Below are 26,517 nucleotides of genomic sequence, written 5' to 3'. Positions count from 1 at the left end.
CTCTGAGATGGCGTGATAGAGTGAGAAAGAGCACAGGGCGACACCTCGGCCTGGTACTTCACCCCTCAGCCTCCGTTTCCCCATCTAAGTGGGGCCGACAGTGAGGACAGCCACCCCGGCAGTTGTTGGCATGATCCTCTGCACAGCTGTAATCGCTATTCCTCCAGCCTGATGGAGTACTTCCTCACTCCGATTAGTGGGAGGCATTACCGTCCAGGCGGAATGGTTTGTTGATAAGAGGTCTCCTTTGGGACACCTCTTCTGCCTCGTGCAGGCTGAAGGTGGGAGGCTGCAGGTGGAGGAGGGCTCCTGGAAGGCACCAGGGTCTGTTGTTTTGAGTGAACTGGGTCCTGCACCCCTGTGGGCTTTCGCTCCTGGAGGGCATCTGCCTCCTGTGGTGGGTGCCTGATTAGAGGTCGGGGTCTGAGCACTGCTGGTTTCTCAGGGCAGGGTCGCAGTTCTCATCTCCTTCCTTACCTTTCTGTCTGCCCTTCAGTTCTCTGGGCACGAACTAAAAATATGCTTCGTAGAAATGTCAGGTGGTACACGAGTATTGGCCCAAGCGTAAAGTTACACGTACCGGGACTTGTAGCATTGTCTGTCACAGCACGCGGTTGGAGATGATTTACATGTCTGTCTGTAGAAGGTGGGTAAACAAAATGTGGCACAGCTATGCTGTGAAATACTAGGAAGGCACTAAAGAGTCTCAGATTGGTATGTATTTTCTTGAAAAGATGACCACAGTGTATTAATAAAAGAAAGCAAGTTGCAGCATAATGTAGCAGCAACCCACATTTGTAGAATAAAAATTGAAGACCACGCACAAATTGCTGATAGTTATATGTGGGCTGAGAAGAAAGGCGTGGAAGATATCCACCAAGTTAACATTGGTTACCTTTTGAGTTGGATTGACTAGTTTTGCATATTTTAATATCATTTGAATTTGTTCTAGTGAATGTGTATTAGAAACACTTATTACTTACAGAGATAACTAATTACAGAGGTAACTCATAAATGTAAAGAAAGAGACATGCCTATGGACCAGGCCCAGGGGCTGGTGCATTATTGGCTTTTTCCTGGCAAGAGCTTCCTCCCGGCTCCTTGTTTTACTCAGACCCACCCCGAGTGCCTTGGCTTCTGGTGCTGGGACCCTGATGGTTCACAGGAATCCAACCAGTTCAATCATGTCTGTTTCTGTGTCAGTGGTCCTCGGAAACTGCTTTGTTGATCTGGTTAGAAGGAACAATCCAATACAAATCCTGTCTCCAATTTCTGTTCTCTCCTGAATCAGATTTTATAATATAGAGCATAGATTTTTTTTTAATATTTGTTTTATTTTATTTTCATTTATTTATTTGGTTGCGCCGGGTCTTAGTTGCAGCTGGTGTGCTCCTTAGTTGTGGCGTGCAAACTCTTAGTTGCGGCATGCATGTGGGATCTAGCTCCCCGACCAGGGATCGAACCCGGGGCCCCCTACATTGGGAGTGTGGAGTCCCATCCACTGCACCACCAAGGAAGTCCCTTTTTCTTTCTTCCTTCTTTCCTTCCTTCCTTCCTTCCTTCCTTCCTTCCTTCCAGTCATTTAAAATACATGACTTCTTACTAAAAATCTCCAGTTCATATAACCAAGGGGTTTACAACTTCTCCTTTAAAAGTTATATTCCTGGGACTTCCCTGGTAGTCCAGCGGTCAAGACTCCGCGCTTCCAACGCAGCAGGCATGGGCTCAATCCCTAGTCGGGGAGCCAAGATCCCACATAGAGCATAGATTCTGATGGCATTTGCAGAGTGCTTCTCACTTGCTAATTCACCATTATTTGGAGGTGGAAAAGGAAGGAAAAACGGAAATAGAGCTGTGTGTCATGTGTTTCTTTTATTTGCCATGTCCTTGGTAAATTTTACCCCTGGGCAGGGAGGCCTATGTGTGGCACATCTGTCCAGCTGTCCATCCCTGGCTGTATATTGAAATTGCCTTTTTGAGTTTTTTATTTAAAATTTTTTTCTACTTGCTAATAAGTTAACTGCGTATTCAAAAGGTGAGATAGTCCAGTAGCTCTTTGCAGACTGCAAATAGATTTCTAGCTGGAGTCCTCTCAGGCTTCAGCTCAAGCCTGTGTGCCTGTGAGCTAGGTGGGTAGGGACTGACCCCACTGCTCATGAAGCAAGGAGCCGTAGCAGTTTAAGTTGGTCACTAGTGATGACGTTGGTCACTGGAACCATCGGGCAAGTGCTGTGCTTAGGGAGACTCAAGACAGACCCCTGTGGGTGAGGAGCCCGGAGCCCGCGCACACCCTGGGCCCACCGGGCCCTGTGTTAAGAGTAGAGTTCCTACCTGATGCAGTGCACCCCGGGCCAGACTTGCCCTGCACGTTCACCACAGCCCCAGAGGTACACACAGAGCCTGGGCCTACTGTGGATATTTTATTCTGGGCCTCAGGGCCCCTTGGTGGCTATCGTGGACCTCATAATCGCAGTAGCAGGTGTTTCTCTGAGTGCCAACACTTCTGGACCAGTGCCTAGATGTCAGACTGACCTGGGTTCAAGTTCAGGCTTTGCTATGCCCTAACTTGAAGATAGTGACCTTGGGCCAGTCATTTAACCTCACTGAGCCTTGGTGTCTTGTCTGTAAATTGAGGGTACAAATACCTTTCTCATTGTGGTTTATCTATTTTTTTCTTGTTTCAGAGAACTGCTGTTTTAAAATTCAGCTTTATTCAGATGTATTCATTAAATTACTTTTGGCTTTTTTCCTTGTGAATTATTTCTGCTTTCCTTCGTGTTCAGTTGTGTCTTTTTTAATGACTCCTCGTATCAGACGCTTAATTTCATTCTTTTCTGTTAGGAATTTTAAGTTTTTAGATGATTAAATTTCCTCTGAGAACAAATTTGTCTCTGTTTCAAAAGTTTGGTGTGTAGTGTTCTTTTCTCCATCTGTGCTATTTTCTAGATATTCTGCAGCTGTGGTTTTGAATTCCCCTTTGAGTCAAAAGTTTTTTAAGATGGAGGTTTGAGTTTTCCAACTGATAGGGTTATTTTTTCTTCTGCCTTCATTATATCTTATTCTGTTGCACTGTGGTCAGAGATTTTTGCTTTTCAGAATTTGGGGTTTTCCTTAAAGTCTCATTTGTAGTCACTTTTTGAACATGTTTGCTGATCTACCTTGATCAGATCATCTATTACTGTCTCTGTTACTGTTTTGAGTGGGCTTTGATCTATCAACGTGTAGCGATTGCTGTGTTTTCCATTAAAAAAATTTTTTTTTTTCATTTTAAAATTGCTCTGCCAATATAGGTTCGTGCTAGTTATATTTTCATTATGGATTGTCTCCCGACCCATGACTTTGTTCTGCTTCTTACTTTTTTTGTGTCTGGCTTCTTTCATTCAATGATATATATTTGTGAGTTTCACCCATGTAGTTGTGTGGCGTTTATTCCTTCTCATTTATTTTTTTTTCCAGTTTTATTGAGATACAGTTGATAAGCTGTACAGGATAATGATGTGACTTACATACACTATGAAATGATTACCACAGTAAGTTTAGTGGACATCGTTTTATTGAATATATGGATACAAAATTAAAGGAGTAGAAAAAAAATGTTTTCCTAGTGATGAGAACTCTTCAGATTTCTTCTCTAACAGCTTTCACATATAATGTACAGTGTGTTAATTATATTTCCATGTTGCACATCACATCCCTGGTACTTACTTATCTTATGACTGGAAGTTTGTACCTTTTGACCACCTTCATCCAATTCCCCTTCCCCCTCCCTCCACCTCTGGTAACCACACATCTGATCTCTTTTTCTATGAGTTAGTTAGTTACTGAGTTACATAATTACTTTGTTTTTGGAGTATAATTGACCTACAACTCTGTATTAGTTCTTGGTACACAGTATAGTGATTCACTATTTCTGTGCGTTTCAAAATGATGGCCACGATAAGCCTAGTTACCATCTGTCTGTTCCTTCTCATTGTTAAATAGTATTTTGTTATGTGAATATAATGTTTATTCCTTCTAGCCGTGATAGACTTTTAGCTTGTTACCAACCATTTTGAGTTATCCTGAATACTGCTGCCATTAACATTCTCACACATGTCTTTCGGTGCGTGTGTGTATGTGTTCTGTTGGGTTCATACCTAGTAATGGAATTGCCAGGTCACAGGGGAGGCATATGTTCAGCTTCAGTGGATGGCTGCCTGTTTTCCAGAGATGGTACCAATTGGCACGCCCACCAGCAGTGCAGGAGCCGTGTCCTCCCTCCACACACTCACCTGCACTTGGCGTTGTAAAGATGTCAGTTCTCCCTGCACTGGTCTCTAGATTCCATGTAATTCCAACCAAAATCCCAGCAGGCTTTTCTTTCCTCGTCGGTTGTTTAGAAATTGACAAACGGATTCTGAAATGTATATGAAAATGCAAAGGGCCAAGAATAATCAAAGCATCCTTGAAGAACAAAGCTGAAAGGACTAGATGTCAGGACTTTGTAAAAGCTGCCGTAAGCAAGGCAGCCCAGTGTTGGCAAAAGGATAGACAAATAGACTGATAGAACAGAACAGAGATCTTGAAACAGACCGCACATAAGTAGTCACTTAATTTATGACAAAGGTGCCACTAGACAGATGGAAAAGGTGGCCTTTTCAAAAAAAAAGGTGCTGGGAAAATTGGATTCTCTGTATGGGGGGCGGGGAGAGAATTTTCTACCTCAAATCGTATCCAGAATCAGTTTTAGGTAGATTATAGAGCTAAACATGAAAGAGAAAACAGAGCTTCTAGAAGAAAACAGGAGAGTACGATCTTGGAGAGGACAAAATTCTTTAAATAGGATACAGAAGGCACTACCAAAATAGAGAAGATTGACAAATTGAACTCTCTTAAACCTTCTATCTTCTACTTTTTACAAATGCTTCCATAAAATGCAAGAAATACTGTTTTATAATTGCCCAGATACATTAGATAACCTGTTCCGTTTACCCCTTGGAACCCTCTGTCCTGCTCTCATCAGGACCGTTCCTCTCTTGCTGTAGTGCAGCTGCCATCTTGGGCTTTCTGTGGTTGTCACTCTGGTCTTGTCCTTCTGTGTTGGATCTCTTGTTTCTTTGATCCTATGTGTATGTGTATCAGCTGGGGAATGTGAGCGTCAAATAACAACAACTGTCTTAAGCTGCTTTCAACAATAAGGAAATTTATTGGTTCAGGTAAGTAGAACTCTAGAGGTGGGCAGGTTCCAGATTGGTTGGTCCTGTGTGAGGTGTTGTCCCTAAGGAACCAGGTATCTTATTTGTCTGGGTGGGTCACTGGCAAGGGGGGTGGGTTTCTCCCTTAGACAGGCATGCCCCTCCCCCAAGCTGGGTGTGGGTCAGCCTTCCAGCTGCTGTCTGCCTGGGAGAGGACTAGGTCACTTCCTCTGGAAAGGAAGAACGGAGAACTAGCTTCCAGAAAGGCAGGCAGGAATGGCTACTGCAGCATTTACCTCTGTCTTGGTTTTCTCTCTTGTTCATTAGAGTATCTTTCTCTGCAACTTTCTAAGAAAGTAGATAAATGTTTTGAGTCCTTGTGTGCATCTGAAGAAGTCTTTTTCTATCCCTGCACTTGACTTGGTCAGCTGGGTGTTGGATTTCCGAGTGAAAATTGTTTTCTGGGGCGGGGGGAGGCGGGGATGATGCTGATGAGAATCACAGTGGCTCTTGAGGACTCACTGCCGTTCCCCTTGTTCCTCCCTGGGACCTTTTTTTTGGGGGTGGAGGGAAGGTCGGCTTTCAGCAGCTTTTGGGTTCTTGTCTTCATCCCTAGTGTACTGAAGTTTCGTGTTGTACCTTGTGTTCCTTTTACACGCCTTACTCTGAGCACTGAGCGGGCCCTTGCAGCCTTGGGTACTTCAGCTCTGGGAATTTCTCTTGTAATTTTTATTTGATAATTTCCCTCCTTTTGCCTCTGTGTTTCTAGAAATCCTAGTTAGATTTGGATTCCTGGATTAATCTGATTCATCTCCTTGTTATGTTTTCTGAGAGATCCTTGACTATATCTTGCATTTCTTCTATTGAAGTTGAAGTTAAATTTTTTTTTTTTAATTTATTTATTTTTGGCTGCGTTGGGTCTTTGTTGCTGCACTGCTGCGCGTGGGCTTTCTCTAGTTGTGGTGAGCAGGGGCTACTCTTCGTTGCGGTGTGCGGGCTTCTCATTGAGGTGGCTTCTCTTGTTGCGGAGCACGGGCTCTAGGCGCGTGTGCTCAGTAGTTGTGGCTCACGGGCTTAGTTGCTCCACGGCATGTGGGATCTTCCCGGACCAGGGCTCGAACCCGTGTCCCCTGCCTTGGCAGGCAGATTCTTAACCACTGCGCCGCCAGGGAAGCCCCCCTCCAGGTTCTTTAGTTTATTTGGTTTCTGTCTTTTATTTGAGGTCTCAGACACAGCTGATTGGAAACTGGGTGGGTGGGTCAGAGGGGGCTCTTGGGAGTGGAGTGGGTGGGTGAGAAGCCACCCTTTTATTCTCCAGCCCCAAGGTCCGCTCTGTAGGTTTTCGAGAGAAGACTCCCTCTTTGCCAAGGGTGTGGAGGGAGGGAGGTAATTGGTTTGTCTGCCAACTCTTCTGGGAGGCCAAGAGCAGAGGGAGCCTCAGGCGCCTCTGGTTTGCTCCTCAGGTTTGTAGTTAGCTTCTTTTTTTAGCTCCTTTCCTCACCCCCACCCCCTTTGACCCTGGTGTTCTCAAGTCTAGACTTCTCTTGTTTAACTTATCTGGGGGGGAGGGGCGGGCAGGGAGGCGATGTGGAGGCAGGCTCTTGCACATGCAGCCTCTCTGCAAGAGCTCCCAGCTTTACCCGCCCCCCCCGTCCCCCCCACAGTCTTACAGGGCACCCACTACTCTTAGGACCTTCCCAGCTCTCTGGGGTCCTCAGTTCCTAGGATCTGTAATCTCCTAAATCTATTACTACTTATGTCTGTTCTCTGCCAAAATCGTCCCTGTCTTTGGGGGTCTCTTTGTTGTCATTGTAGAGGGTTTTGGAAAGGTGAGCTATAAATGCCTGTGGTCCTTCTGCCATGTTTAAACAGAACATCCCTGTTAGATAGTTTCTGTGAATGAAGTGCAACTGAATTAGGGTCACTTCTGGTGTGTGTGTGCACGTGTAGGTACTGCACAGTCACATTTATGTACGTATGTGTTTGCATAATTGTGTGTGTGTTTGTCAGTTATACCGCTCGGCTGCCACGTGATCAGCGGTGGCTGTCTTCTTGTGTCAGAATGTCCAGAGCCGCCATTTACCGTAGAGGCTGCGGAGCGCTGTGAGGCCCTGCAGAAAGCGGGGTGGGGATGTCTGACCATTGGTCACTACCGCCTTGCAGAAAGTGAGCTCTCAGTCCCTGCTTTCTGGAGAAGGGAGGGAGCCTCAAGGTGCAGAGAGTGCAGCGGGGTTGGGGGGGAGTGACAGGGCCTGTTTGAGCGGTCCCTTGTCTGACTTCTCTTCACACCTTGGGGCTGTTATCTCCAGTTCCCGCAACAGCCTTCCAAAGTAGAGCTTCTGTCCCCACTGTGGCATTTGGACTCACAGGCTCTTTCCATCCTGGCAGTGTGTGTGGAGAGAGAGCTGCTGCCTGGAGGAGGGAATTCATCCTTGTGGGGAGGGCTTGTGTCAGGGAGTTCATGTAGACAGCAGTGGCTGTTACTTGGTGGATGATGGAATCAGTCTCTCTCTCTCTCTCTCTCTCTCTACCCCCCTGTGTTCTTTCAGCAGTGAATGAATCTGTGAGGACCTGGGGTTTGGGAAGGTGGAAGGAATGCTTTCTCCTGGGCTAAAGAAAAGCACTTCCTGCCAAGTAGTCCTCCCTCTTCTAGAGCCCAGATTCTAGCTGCTACAGGTGACGTCATTCCTCTACGGGAAAGGTTTTGGGTGTAAACAAAGTCCCCGCTGGCTGAGACAGCATCCTGCATGTGCTTCTGCTTGGCCTGTCTGCGGTACTCCCTAAGCTTTCCTTAAAATCATTTTCAAAATGTTTTTAAACAAAGAGCAAATCTGTTTAGAATTTATATAGTGTCTTATGACCTTCATTGCTGAACTCTTGAAATAGGAAACAAAACCACAGTAGAATAGAGTAGCAGGAGGCAGGATAACGAGCATTGCAGCATGGTGGCCCCTGAATTTAAGTGACTTGTGCTGGTGAAGAGACATCCAGCAGTGTGACTGGGAGCTGGCCGATGGGTGACCACTTTTTATTTTTTTAAGGCTTTGCAGTTTTTCTCTATCAAGCGTATGTTCCTTTTGTTGTAAAAATGTTACGGGTGAACAAATGAGCAGGACCGCGATCATCCACCTCCATGAGGCGGTCAGGCCTAACGCCAGCGTGTGCTTGCGTTGCACATCGCCGCTTATCGCCCCCAGTGGGAACCCTTGAGACTGGGGCAGTTCAGCGCTGTGTAAACTGGGGTCACAGTGGAGTGTTGGTCCCGAGGGTCTTCTGAGCGTTAGAGTGCGTCTCTGTCTCCTGAGAATTCATTAAAGGCGTCCGCAAGCAGATCCTAAACACCCGTGAATTTTCAGTTGTGGTTTTGAAGGTCTGCTCTCTGCATCAGGGCCCTTAAGCTGTGAGACGGCAAAGTGGGGTCAGGTCCCTGGAGCCCCAGGAGCCCAGAGGTAGGTGGGAAGCTGGAGGCTTCGCTGGTGGCATAGGAGTCTGGAAAGGTGGAGTAGTGTTGCAGGGCTGGTGGTCGGGCAGAGCCAGGGCAGTAGCTGCCTGCGGTCGAGAGCCTTCTAAGGGCGAGCGAGAACTGGGTCACATGTTGTGTTCGTTCTTTCATTTATTCCTGATGTCAGACCTGTGAGGTGGGTAACAGTATGTTCATATCCGTTAAGTCAACAGAGAAACAGGCGAGCGTGGAGGCAAGATGCAAACCCCTGTTTTGGAGAAATGAAAGTGGCGGGGGATGGGGCAGGATGAGACTGGGTGGTGGTTTGGGGCCGTGTGTTGGCTTAGAGCAGCGGTCCCCACCCTTTCTGGCACCAGGGACCGGTTTCACGGAAGACAGTTTTCCCATGGACGGGGTCTGGGGGGTGGGGTGGGGGGGCGATGGCTCAGGCAGTAGTGCCAGCACTGGGGGAGTGGCAGATGAAGCTTCGCTCGCCTCCTGCTGTGCGGTCTGGTACCAGTCCACGGCCCAGGGGTTGGGGACCCCTGGCCTAGAGGGTTTGGATTTGACCCCGGAGCAGTGGGGTGAGGTTGGAGCAGGTCTGAGCAGGTGCTTGTGACCTGGTTTGGCTCTGGTGGAAGGGTTTAGGGCAGGACGGGGAGCGCTGACTCTGAGGCTCAGGGAGGCAGGGGTGGGGCTTGCAGCCCCTGAAGTGTGCAGGAGAGCTGGGGACAGGGAAGTGCTTTGGTCCCTGCAGCTCAGGCCTTCGTCCTTATTTTTAATTGCTGTAGGTTCCTAAGGTGTTGCTGTTCCCTCAGAGGTGTGGACCTCTTCGGGTGGTGGCTCGAGTCTCCTTTAACCCCAGCCCTTTGTTGGTCCTCAGGCCTTTATTTGCACGCAGCTTGTTCTTGGAGAGGTTTGTGCTGGCCTGCCCCGCAGAAACCTCACCTGCCTGGGCTCCTGCGGGTGGGTTGCCTGGGCCCAGGCTCCAGCTGTGCAGGTGGGCCAGCTCCTGCCTCCTAGGGGCTGGAGAGGTGTGGGGCCCTGTGCTGCTGGTGGGCCGCCCTGGTTTTCTGACTGGGGCCCTGTAGGGAGCCCCTGGAAGCTGGAGGTGTGGAGTTGGTCATGCTGTTGCTGAGTGAGGGTGCAGAAGCTTCCCTGCAAACCCAGGTGGGAGTCCCCATCCCCACCCCCCACTTCTGCCTCGTCCTGGGGCATAGTCCAGGGGGATACATGAACCCCTTTTTGTTGAATCCATTTTACTGTGATGTACTCTTTTCCACATCTGATTCTCCCTTTAGACTAGGAGTCAGCCAACTGCAGCCCCAAATCCAGCACCCACTCCTGTTGTTGTAAATAAAGTTTTATTGGAACTCAGCTCTGCTGCTTTGTTTATGTTGTCTGTGGTTGCAGCAGCGCTGGGTGGTTGAGTGGCGGTGATGGAGATGCTGCTGTCTGGAGCCTGCTCTGGAGGGCGGGCTGGGGTCTCGTCGCTTCCGCACCCCCAGCAGCTAGTAGCCCCGTGTCTGCTACACAGAGCGGGCAGCACACATCTTATAACTTGAACTAGGTGATGTGGCGCCTCCCCACTGTTGAAGTTTGTTTTTTTTTGTTTTTTTTTTTTTTTTTTTTTGGCAGACATTGACGTGTTGGAGAAGGATGGAATTGTTTATTCATCTTGTACCCAGATTTTGTGGGGGATGGTTCTTTATGTTCTGACTGAGACTGGACATGCATACTGTCTGATGCCCAGGTCCTTTACTGACCCACGTGCTTGTTTCCTGACCTGTTTATCCGGGCTGCTCTCAGCTTCCCTTCCTGTTGGATTACGCTTTCCTTTTTCTCCACCCGGGTTGGGGGCTTCTGCTTGTGTCTTGAGCCGGTGGCACTTAGTCTGAACGTGCTGTTTCTATGGCTCGTGGGTCTTCCCCGGTGACTGACCATCTCCGCTCTGAGAGGTGGGGTCCGGGCTGGAGCTCGCATTGGGTCCTTCATTGTCGGTGGTGATGGCTCCACGTGTCCTGAGGATTGAGGACTGCTTAGGAAAGCAGGTGATGTGACCAAATGTTACCGGGTTCAGGGAGACCTGTGAAAAGCCGGGGTTTGCCCCGGTGTAAATCTGGCTGTGGGCAGCACCTGCACGTATAAAAGGTTCATCTTTGAACGGCTTGTCCGGTCCGGTCATCTGTGCAGTCGCCCAGAAGGCAGCCTTGAGCTGGCGCTGCCCTGTGTCAGAACCAGTGCACTCGCCCTCCCATAGACAGCCTCAGCAGCCTGACGTCAGGGCCCCTCTGTGGCCTGGTGTTCCTGCCCGGGCTCCAGCCTGTGACCCTGGGCAGGGACTTAGTGTCCTCTGTAAAGCAGGCTGATGACAGTAGTGTCTTCCCGAGAGGATGGAGGGCAGCGAGTGTCAGCAGGATGCCGGCCTGCCTTGAGCGCGGAGCTGGAGCGCTTCCCCCGGGAGTCCCTGGCTGGGCGGGCGTCTGCCGCTGGCCGGTACCCAAGTGGGAGTGAAATGAATCCTGTTACTCGGAAATGGCTTTTGATAAGCTGGAGGGCGGGAGGTCCTCCCTCTGGCGGACCGAGGGCAGGCGTCTGGTGACCTGCTGGACGGCTGGGCCTGCCGTCTGGGGGCTCGGAGCCTGGTGACTAAGTTGCCCTTGCTGGTGAATCTTCCTGGTTGTATTGCTCCGGCAGAGGCTGGGCCTCTCAGCACTTCTTTAAGTGACTTGCCAAAACGGGCAGGCTTGCAATTGTGTTAAAATGTCCTTTGCTTCGTTCCCCAAAGCTGTCTTCACACGGATTTTGGGTCCTTCTTTCCTGTTTCTTTTAGGCGAGCCATTTTCACAGCCTCGGGGCCCAGGCGGGGCCTCAGGTGGCTGTGTGGGAAGGCAGGCTTCCAGCAGCGGGGGCAGGACTGGGGACGGCGCTCCCTTGGCTTGTAGCTGCTTTACATGTAATACCGAGCTTCCAAATTAGATCTTGTTTAGGGAAAAAAAAAATACAGAAATGAATTCTGTTGCCTAGAAAAGGAAGAGCAAGTGGCGTGGAAGCCGTGGCTGTGCTCCAGGCTTGGTCTGTGCTGCCTGCAGAGCCCGCGTCTCAGCCGGCTCGTCCGGACCCAGGCACCGCGAGACAGGATGGGACGGACACGCCTCTGACCCACCCAGAAGTGTGTTCCCTCGCCTCCCCCGCTTCATGAGTCACACCCACATGTTTGCCTGCAAGTCTCTCTGTTATCTGACGGGCTAGTGGAGCGCGTGCGCAGCGTGTGTGTGTGTGTGTGTGTGTGTGTGTGTGTGTGTGTGTGTGTGTGTGAGAGAGAGAGAGAGAGAGAGAGAGAGAGAGAGAGAGAGAGAGAGAGAGAGAGAGAGAGACTGCTGATGTTTGTGAAAACCGAGGGGCAAGCAGACTAGCCAGATGGGTGTGGGGCAGAGCTGGGCCCCAAACTTGACACCGATTCGCTGGAGGAGATACATACCTGCAATACCTTTGGGGAAACCAGAGTGTTCTTATTTGTATTTTGGATTTGTATCCAGTGAAATCTGGCTTAATAAATGAACCCTTGCATGCCCTGAGGCTGGTGTCTTGCTTTGTAAAGGGCCAGGTAGTAAATAGTTGTTGCTTTGTGGAACATGCGTGGCCTCTTGCACATTCTTTAGGCTGACTGTAATTTGCCCACCCTGCTCTAAGAGAGAATTGGGGCTGAAGGATGTTCATCTGTGCAGTCTGACTGTGGAGCGTTGCAGTGGACAACTATCAGACCCCCTCCCCACAGGTGTTGTCTCCGTAGCAATGGTGGCTCAGTAGCGTTGCCTGTTAGCACCCCAGATTTCTATAGAAATACAGAATCCAGTCCCGATGTGTGGTAAGACATGGCTGCTTTGACAATAAATCGTGTAATTCCATGGCTGTGGGTTATTAACATTGACATGGGTTTTTTTTTTTTTTTATCTTTTTTTGTTTACATTGACATGTTTGATTTTAGAACCCGCTGGCATTTGTGAAATCTTGTCTTGGCCCCTCAGTTCTGTAGGTGGGGAAACTGAGGTCTAGAGAGGCCAGTAGTGTGCCCAGCAGGTGCAAAACTTGGTTAAAAACTGGGAGAAGGGTCCCTCCAAAAAGTGCACGTATGGGTTTAGTTGCAGACGTTAGTCCAGTGTGTTCCCTGTTTTGGCTTCACGGAGGGGCTCTTGTCAAAAGGAATAGAAAGCATATTCCCTAAACATAGTAGGTGCTCAATAAGTGTTTGCTGAATGGCTGAATTTATTTAGAGGACATAGTTCAAGCAACAGTTGTTGACCAGCTAATACCTCTTAGTGCCCCTTAGCCAGGGTTTTCTTTATTGTTTTCTGGGATGTGGGAAGCGGGGGTACAGTCAGGCTCCGGTATCCTAGTGCTCCCTGAGGGTGAGTGTGGGGACTGGTCAGTTCGGAGAAGCGTGGTGTCACCAGGAAGACCCACTGAGAGCTCTCTTTGTCTACTCTAACCTCTGCCCATGGGCCCAGGAAGTACAGAATCAGAGAAAGATCGGTTTGTATCAGTGAACTGGCAGAAGTTTGGACTGACAGGCTTTTTTTTTAAGATTTATTTTTTATTGAGGTAACATTGGTTTATAACATTATATGTTTCATGTGTGCAACCTTATATTCCTACTTCCGTATGCCCCAGTGCGTGCTCACCACCATTTAGTCTCTGTCTGTCACCATACGTTGATCCCCTTTGCCCATTTCGCCCTCTCCCCACCCCTTCCTTTCTGCTAACCATTGCTCTTTTCTCTGTGTCTTTGTTTGCTTTGGTCTGTTCATTTATTTTTTTTGTTTGTTGGTTTGGTTTTTTATATTCCACATATGAGTTGAAATCATACAGTATTTGTCTTTCTATGTCTGACTTATTTCACTTAGCATAATACCCTCAAGGTTCATCCATGTCACAAATGGCAAAGTTTCATCTTTTTTTATGGCTGAATAGTATTCCATTGTGTGTATATACCACATCTTCTTCATTCATCCATTAGGCTATTGTAAATAATACTGCGATGAACATAGGGGTGCATGTAGCTCTTCAAATTAGTATTTCATATTCTTTGCATAAATTTCCAGAAGTGGGATTGCCAGCTCATATGGTAGTTCTGTTCTTAATTTTTGAGGAATCTCGATACAGTCTTCCATAGTGGCTACACCAATTTACATTCCTGTGGATTAACAGATTTTTTTTTTTTTTTTTGCAGTACGCGGGCCTCTCCTGCTGTGGCCTCTCCCGTTGTGGAGCACAGGCTCTGGACGTGCAGGCCCAGCGGCCATGGCTCACGGGCCAAGCCGCTCTGCGGCATGTGGGATCTTCCTGGACCGGGGCACGAACCCGTGTCCCCTGCATCGGCAGGCGGACTCTCAACCACTGCGCCACAAGGGAAGCCCGGATTAACAGATTTTAAGAAGACTTTCTAGTAGTATCTATAGAAACAAGACTTTTTCTGGTCAAGTTTCAGAATTATAAGACATTTGGTTTTTTAAAATCAAGCATGTTGGGCTTCCCTGGTGGCTCAGTGGTTAAGAATCCGCCTGCCAGTGCAGGGGACACGGGTTCAAGCCCTGGTCCGGGAAGATCCCACATGCCGCAGAGCAACTAAGACCGTGTGCCACAACTACTGAGCTTGCACTCTGGAGCCCGTGAGCCACAACTACTGAGCCCACGTGCCACAACTACTGAAGCCTACGTGCTTAGAGCCTGCGTTCTGCAACAAAAGAAGCCACTGCAGTGAGAAGCCCGCGCACCGCAGCGAAGAGTAGCCCCTGCTCGCTGCAGCTAGAGAAAGCCTGCACGCAGCAGCAGACACCCAACGCAGCCAAAAATAAATAAATACAATAAATAAATTAAAAAAAAATCAAGCATGTTAAGATTTAATGTAGCAATTTGATGGCCCAGGATGTCTGGTGAATAATTTTTATTTCTCTTTGTTGGTTTGGTTTTTAATTTAGTAAAGAACTAGTTATCTGGATTTAAATGAATGATGCGGCATCTGTAGTCCTGCAAGATGTGTGGCTGGGAAGAAGGCATCACTGGCTTTGTTCAGAAGTGTTTGTAGGTTCAGTGGTCAGGTGAAAGTTGTGGTCAGAGACAGCAGAGATGTAGCTGTAAGTTAGCATTTTCCATCATTGTGCTGAAGTGAGAGATTCTGGAACGTGCTTCTTATTAATCGGCTGTGTGACCGTGGGTGAGTCCTGTCATCTCTGTAGGCTGGACTTTGGGTGGAGCTTGTGTCCATTTTATCCTCTGCTGTATCCCAGTCCCAGCTCAGGGCTTGGGCACATGACAGTGCCTGCCTAGTAAAAACGTGTTGAATAAGCGATTGTAATAGTTTCCTGTGGTCGCTGTGACAAATTACCACAAATCTCGTGGCTGAAAACAGCACAGATGTGTTCTCTCCGAGTTGTGGAGGTCAGAAGTCTGAAATGAATCTTGCTGGGCTGAAATCGAGGTGTCGGCTGGGCTGTGCTCCTTCTAGGGGACGCTCTGGGGGAGAATCCGTTCCCTGGCCTTTTCCAGCTTCTAAGAGGCGGCCTGCATCCCTCTGCTCGTGGCCCTCTTCCAACTTTAAAGAGCACCCCTCCAGCCTGTGCTACTGCTGTCAACCGCTTAGGGTCTGACCCTCCTGCCTCCCTCCTGTAAGGACCCTTGTGATTACCTTGAGCCCACCCAGATAATCCAGGATAATCTCCCCAGCTCAATATCCTTAATTTCATCACACCTTTGCCTGAGAAGGGGACATATTCACGGGTTCTGGGAATTAGGACATCAACGTTTTTGTTATTCAGCAGGTCACACTAGTTTGTAAAGAGTGCCAGGAGTCCCTCAGTATCCCATTTATAGCCCGTGGAATGGTCTCCTATGGATGAATAAAAGACTCCATCCCTCTGCTGGGGCCCCTCCTTGGACCCCCGCTGGAGCTGTAGGGCCTCTTCAGGGCTGCCCTCTCAGGCTGCGCCATACATTTCCCACCTGGAGACCTTCAAAAGTGCTTATTTAAGCCTTTTCCTTTTAGACCCAGAGTCAGCAAGTTTGCAGGCCACTTGTCCTGTTGCATATTTTTTGTTTCTTTAAAACAAGTGTGAAAAATGTAAAAAAATTTTTAGCTTGAGGGCCTTACAAAACAGGCCATTGGCTGGGACCCTGACTGGTGTTTGCCAACCCCTGTTTTAGACTGAGCTGTGCAGGATGGGGCCACGTGTGGCCGTCACCTTGGTGGCAGTCTCAAGGGCTTTTGTTCACAGTGGAATGTGTGTGTGCCCATGTGTATTGGGAGGGATTCATGTTCCTACCCCAGTGATCTTTTCTGTTGGTTTGATATGACAAGTGTCTAAAATTAAGATCTCATCTAGTCTTAATGGAGAATTTCAGGTTGTTTTCCATTTGAAAGCCTATTCATTACTGGTCTGACACAAACACGATACAGTCCCTTTCCTGGAGGAGGGGCTCTCAGCCTAGTCTGGGGGAAGCAGCCGGGGGAGGTTATTACTAGTTCTGACTTCGGCAGAAACTCACTGGATCCAACTTCGGGGAGGGAGATTTAAAGATAAAGGGGTGTGTCCTGGAACCCTTGGCATCAGAACTCGAATTTGGACACTTTGGGCTGGTTTCCCTCCCTGTCATCGCCGTTCCTTGCTCCTGGTACGTGAGGCCGGCACTGGGGAGGGTGGCTGGCATCGAGTGCTCTGACGTGTAAACTTGGCGAGCACCTGAGCGTTTCTGCTGGTTTGTTTGTTCATGGAGCCCTGTCTCCTGGACACTGCAGTGTGGTTCGCTTCCTGGGGATTGGGTGCTGCACGTGAGCCTCTCCCTTGGCTGGCTGTAGCTGCACCTGGTAGGTGACCCCTGCCCATCCTATGCAGCTCACGGTGCTCACCCCTAGGCATCCATTGAGGTGCCTGAGTGTTTCTGGATACAGATTGCGTGCTTATCTATTCCTGTACCTGAGACAGTGACCAGCGGGTCTTGAGTATCAGGTTTCATGTGAAATGAATGGAAGGATGGATGTACCCAGCTCACTGGATGTGCTCTTCTGGCCGGCGTGGCTTCAGAATAGGATGAAATGGCAGACCTTCCTGCTGCAGCTACACCAAGTGCCTGTTATGAGTCATGGATGTTTTCACAGTTACCTCCGTCTTGTCATTTTACCGACATGCCCAAACTGATGCTTTAGCTTTCTTTTCCATACATTAATTCTAATGGGAGGTAATGGTCACTTGTACAAGTTTTAGTTTTCCACGGTCAAGTTTAGAGCCAGTGAGGCCAAGGGTGAGGGTGGAATAAAAGGCACTGGAGCTGGCACGTGGCCTTACTGAGTAGTGAAATGGATGAGCGAGGAAGTGAATGAGGAAAGTGCTCCTAGAGGAGCCTGTAGAAAGTTAGAAGGTGGCAGAGGGGAGAAGCTTCTTCCTTGGTCGGTTTTTCAAGATGTTCTCTGAGTGGAAGGCAGGAGTGGACAGTGAAGCTGCGGGGGCTCTGCACCAGGAGGCCTGTTCTCTGTTTGCCCCGTCTACACCTCAGAGAGCCCTGCTCTTGTGGCCTGAGCAGGTGTTTCCCTCTGGGTGCTGGTCCTTTAGTTTGAAAGGTACCTGCACCCGGCTGTTCCTGGGTGATTTCCTGACTGTGCTTCCCTTTGGTTTGGGTTTGCTCAGCCTTGAAATGGACAGTAGCCTTTCATAAGGACGACCTTATTTTCGATGTGACGTGGATGTGCTACAAGGGGCGAGCATTTGTTTTTCCACCTTGCGGAGCTGTCCTTGACTCAGGGAGCGGACTCAGTGTGTAGAAGTTTACATCTCAGTGTGGTTGGTGAGTGATAGAGTCAGCTGCTTTTCAGGCAGGGAGAGTTCTTAGCGTTGCTCTTTAAATGTGAGCAAGGCTGCCCGTGCGCGCTAAGGGCATCTTTCTAGGGACAGAGTCCGTCCAAAGCGTTCTTCAGATCTTCAAGGAGGTCCGTGATCCCTAAAGGATTCCGTCCACTGGATCAGAGGTTCTGGTGGATTAACACTCGTTTTGTTTTTTTTCCCCTCCACTTCAAAGGCAGATCGGGAGCGGTGCCGAGAAAAATTTCCTTACTAGATGACATTTCATCGCAATGTCCGATCGTTTGGGGCAAATAACCAAGGGCAAGGATGGGAAAAGCAAGTATTCGACTCTCAGCCTGTTTGATAAGTATAAAGGAAAATCAGTAGACTCGATCAGATCCTCAGGTAAGAGGGGGTTGGAGGCCAGTTCCTTATGCTTTCCCTTAAGCGAGAAGCTCCAGGTCAAGGATCAGGAAAACCTAGAGTCCCCTGTCTGGTCAGACAGGAATGGTCCACGCAGACCCGTCTTCTGGGCACGTGATGGTCATCCTGTAGTTCAGGGGAAACACGTCACCCTCTGCTCCTGGTTGATGTATGATTGCAGAGCCTGGAACATCCTGACTGCTGTACTAGGATTATTTCCTCATCTGTCTTATCTTATTGAAGCCATGGATATTTTGAGCCCGATGGGCAGAATGGAATTTAATTTGCACTAGCTACCCCTTTAGGTTTTATGGTTCTGATATTCCGGAGCCTGGCGGGGAACGTTCCTGTTGATTCTGTCCACACCCCTTGAGGATTTTATGAATGCTGGGGGCCCTGCTCAGGCTTGGCTTGGGTCTAGGCGAGGCTGTCCCTTCAGTCCTGCTGTAACGAGGCCAGAGCAGTCTCCCCTCTGCACAGGGCTAGTCATTCTGTGGGATGGAGGTTTCTAGGCCTGGCCCCTCCCCCGTGTCCTAAACGCCCTGAGCCTTCTGCCCACGAGCAAACTGGAAGCCTCCGCACAGACTTCAGCAGCTCCTGTGTCTCTGAAGTCCTCGGTGAAGGGCTTGTAAAAGGACTGACTACAAGTGACCACCAAGCACTTTTCGTGTGTTTGCGTGGCGGGTCTGTCCCTTGTTTTTTGTTTGGTTGCCTCTGTCATTATCCTCTAGAGTTTGGAAGAGCAGCTGAATGAACCCGGCATCTTTCCTTCCATGACTTTCTGTGCAACATCTCTTTCCACCTCTCCCTCCACGCAGTTATTCCTAGACATGGCTTACAGAGTCTTGGGAAAGTTGCCACAGCCCGGCGTATGCCACCGCCTGCAAACCTGCCAAGCTTGAAGTCTGAAAACAAAGGAAACGACCCCAACATCGTTATAGTACCCAAGGACGGGACGGGATGGGCAAACAAGCAGGATCAGCAAGACCCAAAGAGGTGAGAGCAGAGGGGCGGGCGGAGGGCCGGGAGCTGGAGCTGCGTCCATGGCCGGCCCCCTCTCCTCCTGCAGGGGGCAGCTCTAGAGAACTGGGCAGGTTCCAAAGGAAGCTTCTTTCACCCCCGACTCCTGCTATTTAGCAGTTTCTTGCTCCCTGCCTTCATTTTTTCCTGGCTCTGGGAGCCGATGCAACAGTGTTTCTGTGAGCTGCCTTTCCCTGGTGACCAGTGTCCCCTGTGCCTTGTTAAGAAGGGCTCACCTTTCCCAGAGGAGCCACTGTGGGGAGAGCTGAGCGCTTCACCTGGTTGGGGTCCCTGGGTGCTGGGCCCCAGGTGGAGAAGGTGGAGCCGTCCCAGCTGTTGGGGCAGCAGGGCCCCGCACAGGTGCCTGCACATGCTCTGTAGGACTCAGTTACGAGGACAGCCACCCCAGTCCAGGCACTCGGGGTCAGCGCGCAGCCTCCCTGCAGGCCCACCCTCTGCCGGCACAGCACTTACGGGAGCCTTAGGAGGCCCGGGATCTGGCACAGAGATCATTAGAGGGATGTTGTGTGGTGGCGCTGACAGTACGAGTGTGCCGCCTGAGCCTTCGTTCCTCCTTCCGTGGCCCGTGGCCTGTGGCCCGGCTGCGTTCCAGCCAGCGGTAGGGTGTCCAGGGAAGAGGACTGGGGTTTGCGCTGGGAGGGGTTTGGGGAAGGACGGGGCCTCTCTGAGGCTGGCAGGCAGAGCCCTGCTGCTGGGGTTGGCCGTGAAAACAGAGCAGTCCAGCCTCATACCCTCTCTTGCCCTGTGTCTCCCTTGTGGTCTGGCTGCTGACTGATACTCAGGACCCAGAAAGTAAAAGTGGCCCAGAGCACAGCCTGCCAACCAGGGTCCTTTTCTCTAATTGGAAGTGGCCAATAGCTTTTGTAAAACTTCTGTAGTTACTTCAGACAGTATGTAGAGAGTGAGCCAATAATTCGGTCACATGATCAGTAATAACTGAAATTTTAAGACATTTCCTAACCGTTGGCTTAGGGATCATCCTGATTGACGGTATAGTGTGACTTTTAGAACTGGACAGATGTGTGTGATTTCCAGCCAGGCCGTTTATGGGACCTGGTTTATTTGACTTCTGAGCATCATCGTCCTCCTGTGAAGTACAAATAACACCTGGTTCCGGGGGTGGCTACAGGAAATGGATGAGATTTGCCCAAGTCACGTATTTAGCACAGGGCCTGGCACAGAGGCGGTACGTGGCGGATGTCCTCATTCTGTTCAGGTGTAGACGCTGCAAACAGCTCAGCGTAAGCGTTGAAATGCCTCTGCTACTGAAAGTTCTAGAGAGAGAGGACAAAGCCTTGCTGCCTCCTTTTATCCGGTCTTATGCACCAGTGGCATTGAAAGCGTCGGGCATCTTCAACGAGGCCAGTGTGCTGAAGCATGTTTGCCAGCCAGAGGTGAAGAGTGAGTGTTGGCGGGGGCAGCAGACCCCGGCGCTGCTTCTCTGCCTCCCCTGGGCCACATCCTCACGAGGCTGTCGGGGAGGTGGCCGAGTAGGGGGGCCACACCTGCTGGGACTCAGTGTTTGGAGACCACAGAAGTGACACCACCTGGAAGCATCTATTTCAGGTAGAAGGTGATGTGAGAGAGGAGGGTCAGTGGCCTTCATTGTGTAATAATCACAGGTGGTGAGTTACTCGGTTGCGTAAGCCTTGGATGTGTGTAGAATTTGGCTTCAGCTGAGCCACCGGCATTGGGTGGATTCTGGCCAGGGGATTGCTGTCCTCCTTGAAGCTCGTCGCGTGGAAGGTTGAACAGAACGAGTGGCTGGAAGGCTGCAAGTTGGCAGAAATCTTCCTTCAGAACCCTTTCTTATTGCTCTCAGAATATGACTTGTGGGGTATAGATCGACAGACGCACCTTTGCTGGAGGGTAGCTCCACGGTATCTTTTAAACTTTAAAACGTCTTTTGATCCAGCTGTCCCACTTCTAAGAACTTAGACTCCTGAACTGCGTTCACACAAGTGTGCCAAGATGTGTACACAGAAATGCTCGTTGCAGTTTTATCTGTAATAGAAGAAAAATTGGAGGTTGGCACATTGAGGCCCATCCACCTGTACTGTGTCATTAAAAGAAAGCAGTAGATCCATGTGTGTTGTCACGAAAAGATGTCAAGGGCATTGAGTAAAACACGAGTTGCTGGACTGTATGTATGGTGTTACCCTACTTGTGTTACAAAATGCTATGCTAATATACGTAGAAAAATCTGCTTGAGTTTCTCTCTGGAGGATGAGATTGTGACAAATTCTGTGTTATATGTATTTATTTATTTTTATCATGAGCATATATTTCTTTTATAAGCCAAGAGAAGGTTTAAAAAAAAAAATCTGCTCATGCTTCAAAGAGATCAGCCCCTGAGGAGCTGTGAGCTCTTGGTCAGGAGTGAGGGGCGGGAGCTCAGAGCCCATTCCCTGCCCCGACGCAGTCTCCCTCGTGACAGATCCTCCATCACTTCTTTGTTGGCCGTGAGCTTTCAGTCTTCACAGACAGAAGGCTCTGCGGAAAGGCAGAGGGCTGGCCTGTCCTATCAGGTGTCGGTGAGCAGACCTCACACGTGGTCCAGTTTCTCGTTGCCTTGGCCAGCCTAGGAGTCTGCCGGGGAAGGTATTTTTATTGGCCAGAGGCGGTCTTGCTCCCAGCCAGCGAGCAGCCGTGTCTCTCGGGAATGTGGAGGGACCTTGTGGGCATGGCGGTGCCTGTCTAATTCCTGTGTGTGTCCCGCCTCTGTCTAGTTCCAGTGCGACGGCCTCTCAGCCGCCGGAGTTGCTGCCGCAGCCGGGTTTGCAGAAATCTGTCTCCAATTTGCAGAAACCGACACAGTCGATCAGTCAGGAGGTAGGTGCTGGGGACCCGGTCCCGATGCTTGCCTAGGCGTCGGCGCCTCTGAGCTCCCTGGCGCTGGGGACCAATGGGAGCTATCGCTGAGAAGCGTGGCTCTGCGTGACCTGCTCATTCCAGAGGCAAACCTGATGAGTGACTCTTGGGAAAGACCCCAGATGCAGAATAGAATATAGACGCCTAATTTGATTCCAGTTGCCTTAGCTTGAGGTGAGTCACTCGGGCAGCTACAGGCTAGATCGGGCCCCCCGCAGTGTCTCCCCAGAAGCAGGTGTCATAAGGAGACAGCAAATGTTAGGCTACAGAAGGTTCAGTGGTCTGGTGAGTTTGGAAAACAAAATGAAGCGAGCTCCTTCACTTGGTTTTCTTAATGTCGTACTTTCTCTCGGTGTCTTCAGTATGCTCATGTGTCCTGTGAGTCTCCAAGAAAAGGACATCATGGACAGCGGTCCCGAAATGTATTTGTCTTTGGAAACCTTTTCGTCGAATGTCTCTAGAGACTAGTGTCTCTCAGAGCATGCTGTGGGAAATACCGAGCTGTGATCCTTTACTTGTCGCTGCACTTCATACGCCTCTAAACAGAGTCACGATTTAATCAAGAGCTCATATCCTACTTGGCCCACTGGTGTCTGTCTGTGGGTACAGAGGCCGGTATCTGGTAGCTGGAAATCTAGGCGAGGTGTCTGAATCTTTTAGAAGACCGGAAAAAATCTAGACAGATACCAGGCATTCACTGGCTCCCTTGAAAGAATGACTCAGTTTGCATTGCTGCCTGGGCAGTAGAAGGACCGAGGTGCCATCCCCATCTGCGGGGAAAGCTTATGGCTTTACCAGAGGGACACCCTCCCTACCCAACACTGAACTGTGCTTTGAAATTAAAGGAGAAGCAAGAAGAAATCCACATTCATGCGAGACTGCATGTTCATTGGCCTAAATCCACTGGGACCTGCTGAGCCGTCAGAGCATGTAGTGTGGAGTTCGTATCTGTTTCCCAGGATTCGAAGCTGAGTGCGATTAAGGAGCCCTGGTTGTTTCTACAGCCCTGGCTCTGCGTCAGACTCACCTTCCAAGCTTAGAGACGAACAGGCCTGGGCCGGGCCTGCGTGCGGCTTGGGCACCTGTGGAGCACGGGTGCCGCGGGGACTGCGGTCGGGTCGGGCCCTGTCCTGGAGCTGGCACGCGGGCCCTCCGCCTGGCGCTTACCAGCTCTCCTCTCGTGCGGGGACGGTGTTGGGAGGAGACCCCCGGTGGTTCCCAGCTTTGGGGTGAGATTTGCCACAGTGTTAGTAACCCCTTCGTGGCCCCTAGGCCTTCTCTTCCGGTTTAGTGCCTTCGGTGGGTGAGGGCGGGGGCCGTCCCTGTGGCTTCAGGCTTGGCTGCAGACCCCAAGCCGGAGGCTGTGGGAAGGCAGTGCCCTGGGGCCCCTCTGCTTCCTGCTGGTCTGGAGCCTCGCTCTTCCCTCAGGGGCTGTTGAACCCCAGCAGGGGCTGCCCTGCCCCTGTCACGGTGCTGGCATTTCCCTTGTGTGGTCTGCACGGGGACCCTGGGCGTTCCAGGCCACTCAGGTCAAGCACTCAGGGCAAGTCTGTGATAAATACATGCGTTATTGCACCTACTCAGCTCTGCATCGAAGGCAAGAGAGACAGCCGTCTGCCCTGAGTGTGTGTGGTGGCAGCGGCAGGGGGAGGATGGGAAGGGGTAACGGTTCATCCGGGATCTAGTCCAGTAAGTGATGGGACGTCATGCTGCGTCAGCTTGGGTCTGTGTATCTTCGCCCTCGGCTGTTAAGTAGCACGTTGTTGGGAAGACAGCCGAGTTCAGTGGTTGGGGACCTGAAGGGGCTTTGGGCGCGGGCAGGGTGGGGACAAGTCCTGGTCCTGCCTCACTAGCTGGGTGTCTAACCCAAGTGACCCAGGTGTGCCTAGCACCATGCCTGGCGTGCGGTGAGCTTTCAGCAGAGGTGAGCCGAGCCGGGCAGGCCCACATGAGTGGAGGCGGAAGGCCTCGCACCTGGGGAGCGGTGCCTCGTGGCACGGCAGTAATTGTGGAAAGTGGTGCCGCCGCCTGGCCAGCGACTCATCAGGCATGTGAGCTTTCCCGCGCGCCTGTCCTGTTAGCGGCGCCACCCAGTTTTTCAGACACACTAGAATTGGGTTTGGTCTTGTCCCTGGAGCAAGACAGAGTAGCTCTGTGTGGGCATGAGAGGCAGCCTGGCAGCATGTTCCGAGCGCACCGCTGGCTCTGCCGTGGGACCCTGAGCTGGCCGCTTGCCCTCCGGCCTGCCTCTCGTCTGTCATGTGGCCGTGGGTCCTGACCCTGGGCTGTTGCCCGAGTGGGAGGCTGCGTGGAAAGCCCGCATGGTTGGACCTTACCCCGCTGGTGGTGGTGGGTACATCAGTGTAGGGTCTGGACCTAAGGTGAGGATCCGAGGGCACCTTGTTCTGACTCGCTCAGGGAGTGGACCGCAGACCCTGTTCTCATTGTCTTCCTTCTTTCAGAATACAAATTCAGCGCCAGGTGGACCAAAGTCATGGGCACAGCTGAATGGAAAGCCAGCAGGACACGAAGGTGGTAAGTGTGTGTGTGGCGTTGCGGTGGGCGGGTGGGAGGGAGGTGTGCCTTTTCTGGGCTGCTCCAGTTCTGTCCAGGCAGTCTTCGGCTTGCAGCTTTGTGGACTCTCCTCCCTGAGCGAGTTACTGCCTTTGCCCCGGCGGCGGAAGTGCTGAATCGGCAGAGCACGTCAGCTCTTTGCTTTCGCTGAACATTATTGCTAAGGACAGCCCTCCCAAGGTGTGCGGAGGAGACCGGGCGCTGGCCCTGGGCTCCGTTGTCGGCTGAGCTGCTATTGGAGCGAGTCCCCGGACCCCGGGGAGGAGGTGTTGCCTACGGGGCGCTGGCTTTGTACCTGGGTTTGTACATCAGCAGCCTCGGGAACTGCTTGCTTTTGGGCAGTGACACCAGAGCGTGCGGAGGTTGCGTGGTATTTGTTACCATTGGTGTCCTGCCTGACACAGGGACTCAGACGGCTGCAATGGTTCAGCACAGGGACGATGTGGGGTGAGTGGAAGGGGAAAGCATCGCGAGTTTTAAGTGAATGCCGAGCAACAGACTGAAATGGCTCCAAGGCAGGCCCAGAGCAGTGCGGCCCCCGAGTGGCATGGCTGAGGGGCGCCGGGGCGGAGGGAAATCTGGCTCCCCTCCAGCATCTGGAGCCCTTTGAGAATGTGGGCCCAGGGTCCACGGGTGTTCTTGAGAGGAGCCAAAAACCCAGATTCTTCTACATGAACTCTCCTGGTTTCCCAGTGTAGGCGTGCGTATTTCTAGCACGCTGGGCGGCGCCCCGAGCTGGATGGAGAGGGACGGTGGTGTGAGTGGCTACACCGCAGTTTTTTTTTCTGTAAACCAGCACGGGCTGCCTTTTTTACCCTTGGCTCCTGTCCCGGCACTGCCCTCTGTCTTCTGCGTATCCCTGCCGGCCAAGGCCTGGCCAGACTTTACGTTTTATGGCTTAGAGTAGAAAACCAGCTCCGTGTGCCACCTTCCCCACACACCCCTGCCACTCCGATGCCCCAAGGACGGGCCCCTCTGGCCTCCGGTCGCTGTGCGGTTGAAGGCCCACCCCTTCCTCAGCCCGAAGGTGTGCCGGGGGCTTTGGAGCCGCAGCTCGCCTAGAGGAGAAAGGGCAGGGGGAGCTCAGCTGGCTGCCCCAGCCTGGAGGGTGAGCGGGGCCAGGTGGGGCGGGGATGCAACAAGGCACTGCAGACCGGAAGCAAGGTCGTCACAGAGGCATGACGGAGATGATTCACTGGCCTGTTAACAGTGGTTCTTTGCTTTCTATAGTCTTCATTTCCATAAGGCTGGAATTTCCTTAAGTAAATGGAATATTCATTTTAATTTAACAAGAACTTACAGAGACTAAAAAAAACTAGTGTAAATTGGCACTGCCTGTCACACACCAGCACGAATACCCTTTGACCTGGAGGTTCCACTTGGAGGAAATCACCCTGTAGATGATACTTACAGCTGTGTGAAATGACATGCACGAGATTATTCATTGCAACGTTGTAATAGCAAAAGATTGGACACAGTCCCTTGAAATGTACGTCAAAGGATGGTACTTTAATGAAATACTGCTTGGCTGTAAGGAAAAAAAGCAGTTTTCTACCGATCTGGCAAGATCTCCAGGACATATTCTTAAGTGAAAAAAAGTGTGGAATAGTACGCAGAGTATATTACCATTTGTGCAAACAACTGGGGAGAGGGAAAGTACGCTTCTAAAAATGTTGTATGCGCATTAAAAAAAAATCTCTGGAAGGAAACATAAGAGGAAGGGAGAGAAGGAACAAAACAGAAGACTACCTGTTTTGTGAGGGTGTTTGAAGTAGGCAGATGGGGCACGAGGGTAGGAGGTAGGCTTCTGTTTACGCTCTTTTAAGGCTTTTTACCTTTGAACCTTTTGATTGTATTACCTATCAAAAGAAAACTTGATTTAGAAAATAATCCTAAAACACAGTAAAATACTCTGTAAACATGTGATAGCTCGTCTGGGAGACGGCAGAGCCCAGCAGCCCAAGAGGAGAGAATAGACACGTGCCGACCAGGTGGGGCCGGGGCGGGAACCCGGCTTCTGGTTCCCCTCCTATGCCGGGGTCACAAGCCCGGGATGCCACCAGGGCTGTGGGGATTTGGGGGTGTGGCCCGCAAACATCTTCATGACTCTTTGGAACTCAGAAGGGTTCTTCCTGAGTTGACAGACTCTCTCCATGTAGAA

General features: G+C 50.7%; 1 protein-coding gene across 1 annotated transcript in view; it reads left to right on the top strand.

The window, feature by feature from the left end:
- Positions 1–26,517, top strand: part of LOC116755570 (protein PRRC2B-like) — a 41,899-nt gene that overhangs the window by 10,854 nt on the left and 4,528 nt on the right. The window contains exons 2-5 of the mRNA XM_032635213.1: positions 17,683–17,852; positions 18,689–18,866; positions 21,641–21,743; positions 24,245–24,317. Coding sequence (XP_032491104.1) covers positions 17,738–17,852; positions 18,689–18,866; positions 21,641–21,743; positions 24,245–24,317 — 469 coding nt within the window. The 5' untranslated portion in view covers positions 17,683–17,737. The remainder of the gene's footprint in view (positions 1–17,682; positions 17,853–18,688; positions 18,867–21,640; positions 21,744–24,244; positions 24,318–26,517) is intronic.

The sequence above is a fragment of the Phocoena sinus genome, chromosome 6 (assembly GCF_008692025.1).
Source record: "Phocoena sinus isolate mPhoSin1 chromosome 6, mPhoSin1.pri, whole genome shotgun sequence".
NCBI classification, from domain to species: domain Eukaryota; kingdom Metazoa; phylum Chordata; class Mammalia; order Artiodactyla; family Phocoenidae; genus Phocoena; species Phocoena sinus.
The sequence above is the reverse complement of the archived record's forward strand: the minus strand, read 5'-3'. Positions and strand labels throughout refer to the sequence as shown.